Consider the following 15,977-nt stretch of genomic DNA (forward strand, 5'->3'; position numbering starts at 1 on the left):
TTATCATTCTTATTCAGGACAAACAGCTGAAGTGTTCTTTCGGCAATCAACTGCTTCTTAGACTAAACATTTGCTGAGAAATGTGTCAGTGAAAGTTCACACAAGGACACAGGCCTTAAACACTACAGAGGACATGAGCCTATTTTAAATGTATAACATTCACTGATTATTAAACGCATACTAATTAGTAATTTCAATTTTTTCCCAACACAAGACCACAGGAGACAGAGTCCGGCGTAACAGTTTTCATTTAGCCGGAGTAAGAGGTCAGGAAGGTGTGGAGCCTGTGGTCCGACACCGGAGGGCAGACAGCTCGACGGTGTGATGTCCCGTGGCTCGACACCGGAGAGTACGCAGATCGACCAGTACTCTACACCCGTAGCAGAGAGGAGAGAGGTTAGTCTGAGAATAGACAATGGCGGTTCAATTTACAGAACGGCGCCGGAGGCTACCGAGGCAGAAGACAATACGGACTGACAACCCAGGCCTGCGAGACCAGGGTTGATATGCTGCCGGGTAACGAGCCAGATTGTCCATAGCTGTGCATCCATCAGGGTGGTGGCAATGGGAGGTGTCCCGAGAAAACAACACCAATCACATGGCATAACAAAACAAACAGGGGAATGACAGACACATGAGGAGAGGAGATTGGGGGGAAACAGAGGTTAACACACAATGGGTCCGACAGGGATCCTGACACTTACATGTTAACAGTTCAATAATCATGAAGACAAAACAATACTGGAGACTTTGAATTTCGGGTGATAAGCTGAAGTTACCTGGGCTCCTCGGTTGATCTCCACATGGCTGTGCTCAGAGGGATGAACTGAAGCTGTGCTCCAAAGTCACGTTCAGGAGCAGTCGGTCACGTCTTCTCACTCAAAAATGGATTTCAGCCAATGATGAGTTTGAATAATAAAAAATATTCTATCGTCATTACAGGTACATTAACCTAAAATAGACAGTACGATGTAGATGGATTGTGATTCACTGAACTTGTATTGTGAAGCGTATTTCCACAACTTCACAGAAAATACTACAAGCTGATGAATTACAGTAGTATGCTGTTATTTTTAATTGACAGAATTGACTGTTAATTGACATGCGAGGGATGAACATTTAACTGTATGTTACAGTTATTATGAAATACTGGAAGATGCCGTTGAAAATCCACCGTAAATTGTTGTGGCAAAATGAGGAGAAGAGACGGGGAATTGAAGTTGCAACCCAGCGGGAAGTGTTTTAATAAGCACAAGCCAACATTAAACAAGTTCAACAAATCCAAACAAATCCAATGTATTACTTTTCAGATTACTCTTATCGTCAAAATTCACCCCCCTTCCAGCAATTCATTACAGTGTAGCATTATGACAATTGTGGGATGCGAGAGACTTCCTTCTGCACCAAAAGATACATTGTGTTCACTGTTAACAATCTTTAGTCCACAGTGAATTACAATGAGTTGTATTTTTTACAGGAGACCTAAATTGGGATTGGTTGGCTCCTGTCTCTAATCCTTTTACACGTTTTTGTGACTCTGTACATCTAACACAAGTTACAGAGTCACGGACACGGTCCTATCGTAAACATCCCAAAAAAAGTCAACGCTCCTTGACTTTTTTTTAAACTATTGCCCCACACAAATATAAAGCCTCTGTTGTATTTGCAAATTATGTCAGCAATCACTGTGGAATTTCTGCGTGAGAAACTTAAATCAAGCTAAAATTAAGTATTATGAGCGCGAACATTTTTTTATCGTTTTGTGAGCAAGCATTTTTACACATTCTTTATTTATGTGACTGGGAAAAAGTGTGTCAGATTCCTCGCCTTAAAAATTCTTCTGACTCTCAAGAAAAGTTAACTTTTAAGTTGAACTTTACACCTTTTAATGAATAAACAGGATGGTCTAAAAAAGATATACATCAGGAAATTAGCTGGTCGGGATGGTTTAGATCCATACCTTTCACAGATTTCTTCAGAGAATCATCACAATGTGTCATCACCGCTCAGCAGATATTTGCTGTTTTGGACTTTGGCCTCTTTGATGCATATCATGAGTCCAAGCATGTACTTCAAAACCTGCTCATTTAGGGTATTCCTCAACATATGTCGATGTAAAACATAATTCAAGATACAGGTACCCTATCATAGGCTGTCTTAACATGATACAGCCTCGAGTATAGTCTTCCAGAGTTTAACCCACAACCTAGCATGCAAGACAGGTGTTAAAAAGGTATTGATATTGTTGCCTAATACAGAGATAGAAAAGGCTTATCAGGCTGAGCTAAAGAGTAATACTGCTCTCGATCTCAGTAGGGTTCAGGTATATGTAGGGTATTTCAAGCTGCAAGTTTCTTGTTGAAATTGCTTCACTGAGGTCGGACAACTCTGCTTGAAATTCCTTCATCATCTGCTTTGGAGCAGGCTCTTGGAATCGTTCATCGGGGTATGCACCCATGGGAATCTGACAAAAGGACAAAATCAAACAGTAAATCAGACACAGTATTGTGCTTGGTGCGATTTATTTTAAACACTTCAAATGTGGACAAGATATTATGAATGTTTATCATCACCAAAACCTACCATGTCAGTGTACTTATCTGCAAGTACCCAAACCAGTGTTGAAAAGATGACTGTCTGGTTAACATCTGGGAGGGTCTCCAAAATAGTCTTCATGCTTGACTGGCCCTTCGTGGTTGGAGGAGGTTTGACCAGCAGGAGTGTCTGATTTAGCGACCAGCCGTAGTAGTCGTACTAAGTTATGAGAGAAATTTCAATCTGTATCAACTTTGATGGAAAACAAATTCTGTAAACTTATTTTAATGTCAAACATTACATAAATTATTATGTAAATCTACATTGGGAAGAAAGAAAGAAATGGAATGAATAATAACCAGATTGCAGACCTGCCAAATGTTCATACATTTGAATTATTAAAACAAACTTGCACTTGATCAAACATCAATACATATTCCATTGTCCCAACTAATTACCTGTCCATTGTTTACAGCAGCATGTTGACCCGTCACTGTGAAGATCAGCATGGTGATGAATTTGATCACCTCCTCGACAGTATGAAAGCTTGCTGGAAACCCTGTTGGTAGCACAATTACTGTGAGTTAATTATTGGCAATCCTTATGTTCGTTAAATATTAAAGGCTACTATTACGATTTTATATATCTTGTGTTTACAAATGACGTCACAGCATGGGTTAAATACCTGAGGCTGTGTTTCCTAAGAAGCCATGTGTGAATATCTCACTGATCCATTCCTGCAGCTCGGTGTCTTTACGTACTTCACTGTCTGAGGGATAGTAGTACCCCACTACTGCCTTCACAAAGCTATGAACATAAGGCAAGGCAAGACAAGTTTATTTGTATAGCACATTTCAACAACAAGGTAATTCAAAGTGCTTCACATGAAACCATTAAAAGCATTAAGGCAAAAGTAAAGGAGATTTAAAACATACATTGAAACAATAAAAACAGTCATTAAAACACAAAATAGCGTGGGACTCTAACCCGGCCTCTCTGAGGCATAAAATAAACATAAAATAAATAGATTTAAAATGTTTGCATGTGAACAAGGCTGAATAACTCAGCTGTTGCTTGTAGAATAAATCGGTCTGGACAGATGTGATATTTATTGAAAGATAACCTGTTGATGATGTTCCACATCTTCAGGCCATCATCTCTGTAGTAGAAGTTGGGGATGGATTCCAGTCCTCGTGCAATGATGTTCTCTGGCAGACAGAGGGAGCTGTAGGTCGTTTCAGAGAGAGCTTTTGCCATGAGCACCATCTGTCCGTCATATCCAAGTGAATGCTAATAAATCAATAATGCACAAATAGTTACAATGAGACACATTTCTTGAAATAAAATAATTATGCATTGTTCAAAAATCAAAGGCTAAAAATATGTCTTGCAATGGTGCAATCTAATTGGAGTAAGTTAGTCGGAATATTCAGAAATATGTATTTTACAGAGCCATACTTTAGTGAGAGTCCCACCAGGTCCAAAAACATTTGCGCGGCCTCCAATGTTTGCATGCACAGTGTACCGGAAGTGTGGAAACAGCAGCTGATCAGACAAAGGGAAATATTTTAAAAGTCATGTTACGATGCTTATTTGAGTAAACAAAAGGCAGCACATCTTGTTTGTGTTGATTACCAAAGTAATCCATAAGCTAACATTCTCATTTGAAATCTTATTTTGGATAGAACATTACAGTTATCTAAATAAAATGGTGGGGCTGGACTCCCAAACATATCTTGATCTGCACTATTAAGACCGTCGCTTACTAGAAAGATGTACACAATTGATTTACTCAGGAAAAGCGTCTGTTTGATGTGCCTTTCAATGTGCTGTCTTTTCTATACAAGACTATGACTACTTTCATATGTCATAGCACATTGGAATGGTTTTGTTAATGTATATATTGGAAGGATAGGGTGTTGATACTCAGTTTATACATTTAAGGAAGTGTCTTTCATAATTATTCATGATTATTACCCTACCAATCACTACATGCATGTATTCTAAAAAGACACAAACACAGACTGCTCTTTCTGTGATGAATATTCAGATATACATATTTTGGCATTTTTCTTTTCACACCAAGAAATTCTGGCAAGAAATTTGCAGATTTGTCATTGATCATATCTTAAAATACTTCATCAACAAAAAGTCAGATCATAATTTCAGATCAAGGGAATAAATAAAAGAAGTGCACCAGCACCTTATAGAGGGGATGAATCACAGAGAAGCTGCGGAGAGCTGCGACAATAAAGACCTCTGTCAGATAGTGAGTCTTCAAGAGGTGTTGGACTACTTGATGATCCAGGGCATCAGCATTTTTAATAAACATCTTGGCAAGCAGCCAGTCAGTCTCCAGGTCACTGGGCAGGAAGATGGGGTTCAGCTCAGAAGGTTGTTGATACAACTGGAATTTGATTTAAAAAAACATATTTAGTTAAAATAGTGCAACTGGACTTTTGAAGAGACAGTAATGTACTACGGGATGTAATATGATCATGTGAATAGACCTGTATTGCAATGGGCATCAGTTTGTTTTCTGGGTTCACGTAGAGCAAACAGAGACCAGGAGTCACGTGCAGAGGTCCACCATTATTGTCTTGTCTAGTGGGTATTCCATCCAGCCTCTTCTGGTCATAGAGGAATATATTGCCTTTCTATATGGGAATGAAAGACAGAGGGAAGAAGTGTTTAAGACATCAATAGGTTTCACAGATCCAGGAGATATGATATTGGGATGAAACACAAATATCGTCTCCAAAAGCAAAGATTATCTCCAAAGTAAAGCCACTCTGCTTTCATACCTTCAGCTCCTTCTTCAGAGAGCTTCCTTCTTCCAGGAACGGCTTCACCATCTTCTCTGTGACTGGAAAGTTTGGGGGAAGCTCTGAGCAGCGCTTGATCACATTGGGATTGACTCCGTTCAGAAACTGGGATCCATAAAAGTCATCTTCCTTCCAGTGCTCTGTAACATACTCTGGAAGAATTTCAAATATGATATTTAATATAATATCTAAATATCTGTGTCATGTCTAACTTTTTTGAAGTCTATGTTGATCATAGTCATTGCTGATTTGTTCCTGAGAGATTTTTACTTTGGAGAAAATGAATTGTTTTACCCAACAGGAACAACATCCAAGCTATCTAATTGTTAACTAATTTTAATGGAGAACATTATGCAATTGATATTTAAGATGCAGTAGAATTTCATTCAAAACTGACAATAGATGTTGGAATGGTGCTATCACACAGGGTTTCTGTTGTTTCTTTAAATTATTGAACCTTCTTTAATAGACCATATTTCAAAGTAAGTTCATAATCAGAACTATACAACAAATGTTATACCAAATACATATTTTAGGAAAATATTATATTATTATCTGTGTGTGTGGGTGTGTGCGCGTGTGTGACCTAATCTCACATTATACTGCTGGAAACAGCATAATGTTTTGGGTGCCCAGTTGTGGCTCATGCTTTCTTAAAAACACCTTTTTTTGCCTGTTTTATATTACCATTGACTGCTTGCTGACTCCTCACTGACTACTACACGTAGTACCCCAGGAAGGGCTGCTAGTGATTACACAGCCTATAGGCAGTTTGGCTAACAGCTGACGGTACTATAGTACACACACAGCAGAGTACATCGGCGCCACTCAGCTGCTGCTACGCAGTCAAACAGCATTGCATATGACGACTTCGAGCAGATTGCCTGGTACACTACATTCGTTATCGAGATTGAATGAAGTGTGTTTACGTCTCTAAATGGGGGGGGGGGATTGCCAATTATGGCTTGTATTCGGTCGTTTAGACACACCGAGCTGATATCTACACTCTGCTGGGTGCATCTTTCTAGTTAGAAGTGTTCCTTGGGTTTTCATTTTGCGATGATTTTACATTTTAGATGGATTACAGATATATTAGTGCCGTGTATCAACCTTTCTTGAACTGTTTTCATACATATTGTATTTGGATCAAGCAGTGTTGTAGAAAGAACTGTTGTGACATTGGAACTGATGATAGTGTCTGCCAAATGCTCATATTCACTTGTTATGAAATGATGACAATGACATTATTGTTGTGAGTTGTGCTGCAGATGTGGATAATGGGGAAAAACAATCTACCGGACATAGTTGTCTTTTTCCACCGGAAGATGTTTTTCATGTCATCAATGCTTTCCCATTGTTCTTTAGATCCAAGCAGCCCCTTGAGTATGAGTTCAATACCACTGAAGTAAGACAGGGTAAAAAAAAAGGCATCCAGAATACATGATTAAACATTATACTGATATTATTGTTTCAAATTTACTTTTTGTCTCAAAACATAGAAAATGTGACTATAATCGAGCCTGGTTGTGTCCATTTTATACGATGTAGACCTACATTTCCCTTTTCAGATTTCCTGCTTCGGTTGCTTTGGACTTAGAGAAGCGGATTTCAGCTGGGAGATCAGACACATTATTGATGTGGCTGATGTGGTTTAGTCCTTCAGCCAAATGTTTCCACCTGAAAAACAAACCCACAAAAAAAACCAAAGTTAGAAAAAGGCACGTATAATTTTCTCCAGATGAACTTCTGAGACCATAACAGCAGCTCCTGGTACATACTGTACTGCACACATAAAAACTTACTGGTAAAAGTTCTTGCTAAGTATCAGCTCCTGTTTGCGATGGTCAATCAACATTGGATGGTCCTCCTCAAAAGCCTTCAAGGCTGAGGCATGAAAAGAATATAACATCAGTAAAGTTTTAAAAGACAAAATTGACAAACTCAACAAAACAAACCTGTGAAAAGTAGTGATATCTATAAATCTTAACAAAGTATCTTTCATCAAATATTTTGGGAACTTGAAGCAGACCTCTCCCGCCTCTCAGCTCCACCAGTTCTCCTCCGGAGATCCATCTGTAACAGGGGAAAAGAATGGCTTCTCCTTCAGGTGTCGTCACCACTATTTTGGAGAAGTACCACTCATTTTCTGGGAGGATCAAAGAAGGATCTTTCTCCACCTTGATCAGCAGAAGTTTCCCCAGAGACAAATTGGTGCTGATGGTGTAATTCCCTGTCTGGAAATAAATATTAATATGAATTTAAACAAACACATACATTATAATACAGTTTAACATGTATGTTAGAGTGTTGTCAATACACATTTAACTGATAATATTTAATATAACATGATATACGTAAGTGTCTAAGGAGTACAAATGTCCACACAGACCGGACAGTCTTCTTAAATAGTTATTTTGACATTAAAACATTTAGAAACCTTGATTATCATCTAAGTCCATGATGATAGACAACCATGCCAACTGAGTAAAAGCCCTTTATAGAACAAATCCTGTCTGGTAATATCTAAAATTCCAGCTTTTAAAAAGCAATGAGTTAGACTCTGACAACCCAATTTAAATATATGATGTGACTGTAGCACCACAAAGATGAAATGCCATTAGATTGTGTTTTTAGTGTGTGATTTTAAGTTGCATGGTGTTGGTGTTAAACGTTAAATGTTAACTTAGCTAAAAGTAACAATATATTGACTGACCCTGCTGTGCAGTGTTGTTTCTGTATATGTTTGTACTCGGGTGTAGACGTCTGCATTGTGACTGGTGAGCTTTTCCCACAATGTGTATAATAATAATAATTTCATGTTCATTCACAACACTCAGCCAACAAATTACATTGTGAATGTAACGTTAGCGCTCAAATGCACAGTGTAGTCCTTTCTGTCTACTTCTCTCTGATATTTCTGAACAATTATTTCCATTTCCATAGTGTTGAAAACGCCACTTTGACAGGCAACAGTAACCAAGGGGGGTGGGGTTTAGTGAAGGGTCAATTCATAATTAATATGTAAAGTTAACCAGTTTTTGTGTTACACACTTGATTTGAAAAAAAATATTACACATGTACTTTGATTGTAGGTGTCGGAGTATATAAATAAGCATCAAAATAGAGCTTGTTTAACACAACACAATTCCCGGGGAAGGATACCTTGGACCCCCTGCAGAGCTCCAGGCTATCTAGTCAGATAGGCCACACCTTGAGGAAGAATTTGACAACTCATAAATTAGTGTGGCGCACCTTATGAAAAACCAAATGTGAACCTGAACTCGTCCGTACATTTTATATCCAAAATTTAGAAAAGTATGGATCAAATGTATAAGTGTCACCTAAAACGGTGTCCAAAAGATTTGTGTTGAACAAACTCAGTTCAGCACGTATGTTGATATAGGCAAGCAACTAAAGAGAACATATGTCCGCCAAGACTGGACAGACTCGGTGCCAGTGGGACCAATGAAAAGCATAAACAATAACGACATAGAAATCGCCAATTTTCTCGCTGATGGTCTCATTTACTTATGTAGGTCATATAGAGGCATCAGTATTAAATTGAGACGGTTGCATAACCACTAAAATGATCCTCACAGTAACTTAAAGTGTATTAATTACATAAAGGTAAACGTTTCTTGAATTAGTCATGAAGACAAATACTACCCCAGCATATATGTATGCACGAACAAAAATCATTACTTTGTCCCAGACCTAATTTGAGGATGTTCAACAGGATTCAACTTACTGTCCCAGTTGTAAAGTCGATGCCAAAGTTGTCCAACTCAGTTCGCTCACTCTGCCCTTCAGTTCCAAATAAGGTGATGAATATGTTGTCCCATGTTCCTGCATCTTGCAGGTCACCTGTTGTGACCTCTAGCTTGTACTCAGTCATGGTCAGTCTGTGGAAACTGTCTCGAAAAATAAACACATTTAGATCTCTAAATTGCAGAGTGAATGGTCCAATTATCTTCAAAAAATGCATTAATAACAGTGTATATATGTTTTGATACCACTTGTACAAAACGTTTTAAAATTTGTCAATAATTTATTTCCCAAAAACTTTTGATAGTTTTTCTAAACTCAATTTCTTTTGTCAACAGGTATCAAAAAACATTTTTAACACTTAACTTTGTCTAGGATTATCCTGTTTACATTACTACAAGTGTAGATAATCTACTTTTATACCATGAGGAAAGATAAGGAAAGTTCCTACCCATACCTTCAGTTTGAAGCTGTTCTGTGAACTGTGTTCCTGCTTGTTGGCTCTTATAAGCTCCTCCACCCTGACTTCAACCTTCTTTTAAGTACCTCCCTCACTGTGTATTGACATAAGAGGTGTTGTTAACTGTCAATTAAAAATGTTGTTTCTTGTTTTCAGCTGATATACGTGTAGCTGTGTAGAGGGTCATCAGCAGCTGAACGAAACCATGCATTATGGTCCTACTACTGAAATTCTATACTACTACTACTACTACCACTACGACTACTACTACTACTTACACAGAAATATAAATAAGGGACAAGGACAACAAAGCTGGACAGATAATAAGAAATAAAACGTGTATTTACAAGTCAATCGTAAACAAAACTAATTGTGCACATACATACCTACTGTTAAGAGATTGTAGAAAAATATGAAAGCATAGAAGTATAACCATCAGAACATATAACTTGCTTTCTTTTTATAACCATCACAACATATAACTTTACACTTTTTATAACCATCACAACATATAACTTTACACTTATTATAACCATCACAACATATAACTTGTTTACACTTTTTATAACCTTTTAGAATTTCTGTAACTTTTTATGTAAGAAAGTCACTCATGCCATATACATCCGGTTCAAACAGGATCAAACCGTTTAAACATCCTGTTGTTGATCCAGAAACAGGACTCCTCATGTGTGAGTGATGCATGATTTTGAGGTGCCAGCCTCAGACGAGCATAAAAGGCAGCAGTAGAACTCAGAGAAAGAGCTTCTTCTCCAGTTGTAGAGACTGGACTACTCTTCTTTTGTAGAAGACCCTGTGAGACATTTCTGCTGTCACAAGACAGCTTACAGTGACTGATATATTTTGCACCACTTAGACTTTCATTGAGTTGAAATTGTTTTATGTAACTGTTTTGAGAAAACTGTAATAAATCCACAGCCTTACCATTTGTAAGTGCCTGGGACTCAAACTGAAGACTCTGTTTTTTTAGATTACGTTACCCCTCTTCCCCTGTCCCGGAAACTTGTGATATATTAGTGACGACTGACTCTACCAGAGGAGCGTTAGGTAAGTTCCCTGGGTGATGACTTGGCAGTGTTAGTCAAAAATGCTGAGAAATCTAAAGTAGGCAACAGTAAAGTATAGACGATCTACGTAACTATTCATACTGGGTGTTAGTGTTACATCCTACTGAGAGCGCCTCGGGCGTAGCTGTACAAGACTCTCAGAAAGACAATAATTCCGAAATCCTAACGATTCAGCTATGGGGTGAGATAAAAGGCCGAAGGTAAATTTCCGACTCTTCAGAGGGACACGAATCCCCTAAGGTTGTTCGGACTACTGACGGAGTTATCACCGTGTTAGGTGCGATCCTGCCCTTCTTTCCGTTGGGCAGGACCCGTTCACGCTACAATATCAAATAGATACACATGGACTGAACTATTATGTACAGTATGCATATTTAAAGATCACTATATTCTGTATAAACAGTGTGTAGGATGTATATTTATAGTGACAGATATATAAATTTTCAAAAGCAAATTGTGCTTCAGAAACTGTATAATCTATTACAGCAGCAGTGTATATTTTGGTGTTACTGGATTGATGACGGTGTATGACAGTAACTGTACATCAGAGTGACAGCCTGTGGGGTAGGAACTGTTCTTGCGTCTAGTTGTTGGCGTACAATGTTCTGTAGCTCCTCCCAGAAGGGAGAAATTCAAATAGGTTGTTTTCAGGATGTGAAGGGTTTCCTGACTCAGGAGTACATATGTTGGCACTGGTTTATGCTCTTAAATGCTTGTTTGAGGAAAGAACATGCACTTATTATTATGGTGACAAGTTCTCTCGAAAAAAACCGATGTTGAATACACTTATTGTAAGTCACTTTGGATAAAAGCGTCTGCTAAATGACTGGAATGTAATGTAATGTAATGCAACTGTTCTAGCTTCTCTTATTTATTACATACTTTTTGATTGTTAACCGGATCCAGTTAATTTTTGGTGCGACTTCGCTGCCGAAGGTTTGCAGCAGCAAAAGTCCAGCGGTCTGGGTCTCCCCTGAAAAGAGTTGACCCCAACAGTGTCGGAGTATATAAATAAGCATCAAAATAGAGCTTGTTTAACACAACACAATTCCCGGGGAAGGATCCCTTGGACCCCCTGCAGAGCTCCAGGCTATCTAGTCGGATAGGCCACACCTTGAGGAAGAATTTGACAACTCATAAATTAGTGTGGCGCACCTTATGAAAAACCAAATGTGAACCTGAACTCGTCCGTACATTTTATATCCAAAATTTAGAAAAGTATGGATCAAATGTATACGGTAAGTGTCACATAAAACTGTGTCCAAACGATTTGTGTTGAACAAACTCAGTTCAGCACGTATGTTGATATAGGCATGCAACTAAAGAGAACATATGTCCGCCAAGACTGGACAGACTCGGTGCCAGTGGGACCAATGAAAAGCATAAACAATAACTACATAGAAATCGCCAATTTTCTCGCTGATGGTCTCATTTACTTTTGTAGGTCATATAGAGGCATCAGTATTAAATTGAGACGGTTGCATAACCAGTAAAATGATCCTCACAGTAACTTAAAGTGTATTAATTGCATAAAGGTAAACGTTTCTTGAATTAGTCATGAAGACAAATACTACCCCAGCATATATGTATGCACGAACAAAAATCATTACTTTGTCCCAGACCTAATTTGAGGATGTTCAACAGGATTCAACTTACTGTCCCAGTTGTAAAGTCGATGCCAAAGTTGTCCAACTCAGTTCGCTCACTCTGCCCTTCAGTTCCAAATAAGGTGATGAATATGTGGTCCCATGTTCCTGCATATTGCTTGTCACCTGTTGTGACCTCTAGCTTGTACTCAGTCATGGTCAGTCTGTGGAAACTGTCTCGAAAAATAAACACATTTAGATCTCTAAATTGCAGAGTGAATGCTCCAATTCTCAAAAATGCAAAAATTGTTAAATAGTTATTTTGATATAAAAACATTTAGAAACCTTGATCATCATCTAAGTACATGATGATAGACAACCATGCCAACTGGCTAGTAAAATACCTTCATAGAACAAATCCTGTCTGGTAATATTTAAAATTCCAGCTTTTAAAAAGCAATGAGTTAGACTCTGACAACTCAATTTAAATATATTATGTGACTGTAGCGCCATAAAGATGAAATGCCATTAGATTGTGTTTTTAGTGTGTTATCTTAAGTTGCATGGTGTTGGTGTTACTCGTCAAACATTAAATGTTAACTTAGCTAAAAGAAACAATATATTGACTTACCCTGCTGTGCATGAACAGTGTTGTTTCTGTCTATGTTTGTACTCGGGGTGTAGACGTTTGCATTGTGACTGGTGAGTAGTGATGTTACGAGATGTGCCGACGCTTCGAAGCGTGTGTCGAGTAATGGAGGGGGCGTTTCTTTGAAGCGCGTATCGAGGCTGCTTCATTTAGGGGAGGAGCCAGAAATGATGACGTCCGAAGCCTCGCTGCCCGGCTGTACCACGTGACTGCTTCGGGAAGTCGTTCAGATTTTGCCGGGAGGTTTGACAGCAATATAAACCACTCAGGCTCCATTCAAAATGTGGGTTGTTGGTGGAGAGTTGTGAGTTTGGATAGTTTGGATGGCGTTTATATAGTTTGGAGAGTTTAGAGAGAGATAGTTTGGATGGCGTTTATATAGTTTGGAGAGTTTAGAGAGAGATAGTTTGGAGAGTTAGGAGAGTGAGGAGAGAAGGATAGGTGATAAGATGGAGCCAGCTCGGAAGAGGAGGATTTCCCCTGTGTGGGAACACTTTGATTTGATAACTCCTAATAAGGTAAGCTACATCTAACTCTATTTCAGACACATTAGGTTTGCTTATCAAGAACTGTATTTTTCACAGTTTCTTCTTTTATTCAAAGGTGAGGTGTTTATTGTGCTCCAAGGAGTTGGGGTACAATAACAACACCTCATCCATGCTAAGGCATTACCGTGCCTTGCATGAGAATAAGGAGGAAACTGGAGCTTCACCTACCATTGTAAGTCATTACAATATTACAAATGCACAATCACAATTTTTCCCTGTTCACTTTTGTTTATTGTGCAAATAAAGACAGGTAACAGACACTGTATTTATTCTCTTTTAACCAGCCACCAAAAAACAAGAGCTGGATGAAGCCCTCGTCTCCATGATAGTGAAGGACACACAGCCCTTCAGTATTGTGGATGATGTTGGATTCAGGGCATTTGTGTCCAAACTGGATCCCGATTTAAAGTAATAGGATTTTTCAGCCAAACAAAAGCCACCGAAGCAATAAAACGACTGACCTCCGAGTGTGCGACCATTATACGGTCAAAACAAAGCAGAGAGGAAATCCCCCAGGCTTCCACCTCTCATGATGTCACAGGAGGTAATCTATTATTTTACATTTTGAGATCAATTATTCCGATGAGAACACTTAGTAACGTGATCTGTGGTTTCCTCTTAGGTAGCAAACTGTGGCATCGTTTAGACACCAGCGTCATGGCGGCACGGAAGACTCAAAATGTAACAGCAGATGCCACTGTGGAGGTCCAGCGCTACCTTTCCGAGCCAAATATAAGCAGGCTGGAAAAGCCTCTGGAGTACTGGGAGAGGCAAAAATTCCTGTATGCAAATTTATATAGACTTGCTCTTGCGTTTTTGTGCACGCCAGCATCTTCTGTACCCTGTGAAAGGGTGTTTTCAAAGGCCGGAGAGGTTGTGTCAAAAAAAAGGAATCGTTTAAAACCAAACACTGTTGAGAAACTGTTATTTCTGAATAAAAATTAATAAAATGTCCCCTGTCCTGTACATCACTGTCCAAGTTCCACAAGCATATTCAGTCCCCTCTTCCTAGTTCCACAAGCACTTTCACTGTCCTCTGCCTGCTTAAGCCCATGCCATTTTCCTAAAGTGACATAATAACATCATTACACAACCTGCCATATCATATGATACTACCATTTTGGGAAAATGTACACACACAGTACAATACATTAAAAAAATATTTTATTATGCACATATGTCATTTATGTACAGAAATGATTTGGTCATACATTTTTGTAATTCCGTCATTCCCAACAGCCATAACAGACACACAAATTCAATGCATCACATTATGTGGTTCAGATACAGCTGCCTGTGATTATACACATGGCCAGTAGGTGGTATCGTGTGCACATGAAGCTTCGAGTAATGAACCCTTTCTCGAACCAATTGGCTGAAGTGTTGCGATGCCTCATGAGGCTTCATCTCGCCATCACTAGTATTTAGATAATCTTCTGCCATAACATGAGGAAAGATAAGGAAAGTTACCTACACCTTCAGATTGCTGCTGGTCTGTGTTCCTGCTTGCTGGGTTTCTTGACTCTTGAGGAGTATAAGTACTAAATGGAGGGCAAGCTTGTCACGATTAGGCTTTGCCTCCTGTGTCTCTGCGAGTGTGTGAGTGCTTTGGGCGTGGCTCCGCACTGGTCTCCTCCCGGCTCCCTCCTGATTACATTCATTCACCTCACCTGCCCAGTCAACCCAGCTGCTTTCCATCTACTCATCACCCAACAGTAAATCTACTCCGGTTCCACATCTTTGTACAACCTCAGTGGTATTTTGTTCCCTCTCGGACACTCTGTTAAGATACTATTTCAGAGTTCATCCATGTGTTTTCTGTTGTTCTCACCTTGTCTTCCTGTGCCTACAGTTTGGATCACCCTCCTGCTTCCCCAGTCTGCCTGCTCTGCCTCGTCTGCCTGGTTTCCACCTTCGCCCTCTCGTCTCTGGATTCCCCCGCTGTTCCCTGACAATTTTCCCTTTGTGTCCACCTCAAATTAAACCTTTTTGTTTTTCCTGGTAATGTCTGTTTTTGGGTCCACCACCACATTCCATGACGAGGCTGGCACCAATGATTTTCTCTGCAGTCCTGACTTTCCATTGTAGTCTGTTCCTGTCCTGTTTGGGGGCTCATCCAAACAAGAACCGACTGGATTATTGCATTGTAGAACTGGATCAGCAGCTCCTTAGGCATGTTGAAAATTTGAATATTACATAAGACCAATTAAAAAAAGGATTTATAATACAGAAATGTTAGCCTCCTGAAAAGTATGTCCATGTACAAGCAAATTACACCCTCTGGTCTATAAAGATAGCACAGACAAAAGATTCTAAAGTACTGTACATGCATACATATGGTCAGTTTTTGGTAATTCTATGCCTTTGTTTGTTAGATAGCAATAGTAGAGAAACATAAGAGGAAATGAGAGATGGGCAGCAAATGTCCTCAGTGGTCAGGATGCTCCGATCCAACTTTTTCAATCCCGGTAGCGATACCTGGTTTTTGGGTAAACGGCCGACACGGAGTACCGATCTGATACCA

The 15,977-nt window shown here is 39.2% G+C and overlaps 1 protein-coding gene across 1 annotated transcript; it reads right to left on the reverse strand.

The window, feature by feature from the left end:
- Positions 1-1,214: 1,214 nt before the first annotated feature.
- LOC306793045 (hydroperoxide isomerase ALOXE3-like) lies at positions 1,215-9,267 on the reverse strand. Its single transcript, XM_079290483.1, has 14 exons — positions 9,109-9,267; positions 7,390-7,594; positions 7,163-7,244; positions 6,915-7,037; positions 6,657-6,760; positions 5,340-5,512; positions 5,046-5,192; positions 4,739-4,942; positions 3,994-4,080; positions 3,659-3,825; positions 3,221-3,342; positions 2,994-3,094; positions 2,584-2,754; positions 1,215-2,464 (listed from the first exon to the last, which is right to left on the reverse strand). The coding sequence occupies exons 1-14, from the start codon at positions 9,253-9,255 to the stop codon at positions 2,285-2,287; spliced, it is 2,013 nt and encodes a 670-aa protein (XP_079146609.1). The 5' UTR covers positions 9,256-9,267; the 3' UTR covers positions 1,215-2,284.
- Between the last annotated feature and the right edge of the window lie 6,710 nt (positions 9,268-15,977).

The sequence above is a fragment of the Melanostigma gelatinosum genome, assembly GCF_949748355.1.
Source record: "Melanostigma gelatinosum genome assembly, chromosome: 19".
In the NCBI taxonomy this organism is placed as follows: Eukaryota; Metazoa; Chordata; class Actinopteri; order Perciformes; family Zoarcidae; genus Melanostigma; species Melanostigma gelatinosum.

Bases quoted from the DNA above. Each gene is read 5' to 3' on its own strand.
- LOC306793045 (XM_079290483.1), bottom strand. From the start codon at position 9,255: ATGACTGAGTACAAGCTAGAGGTCACAACAGGTGACCTGCAAGATGCA. The intron at 5,193-5,339 runs GTATGAAAGCAG...ATTCCCATATAG, and splicing joins CTCTGAAGAAGGAGCTGAAG to AAAGGCAATATATTCCTCTA. The intron at 3,343-3,658 runs GTTATCTTTCAA...TTATGTTCATAG, and splicing joins ATGTGGAACATCATCAACAG to CTTTGTGAAGGCAGTAGTGG.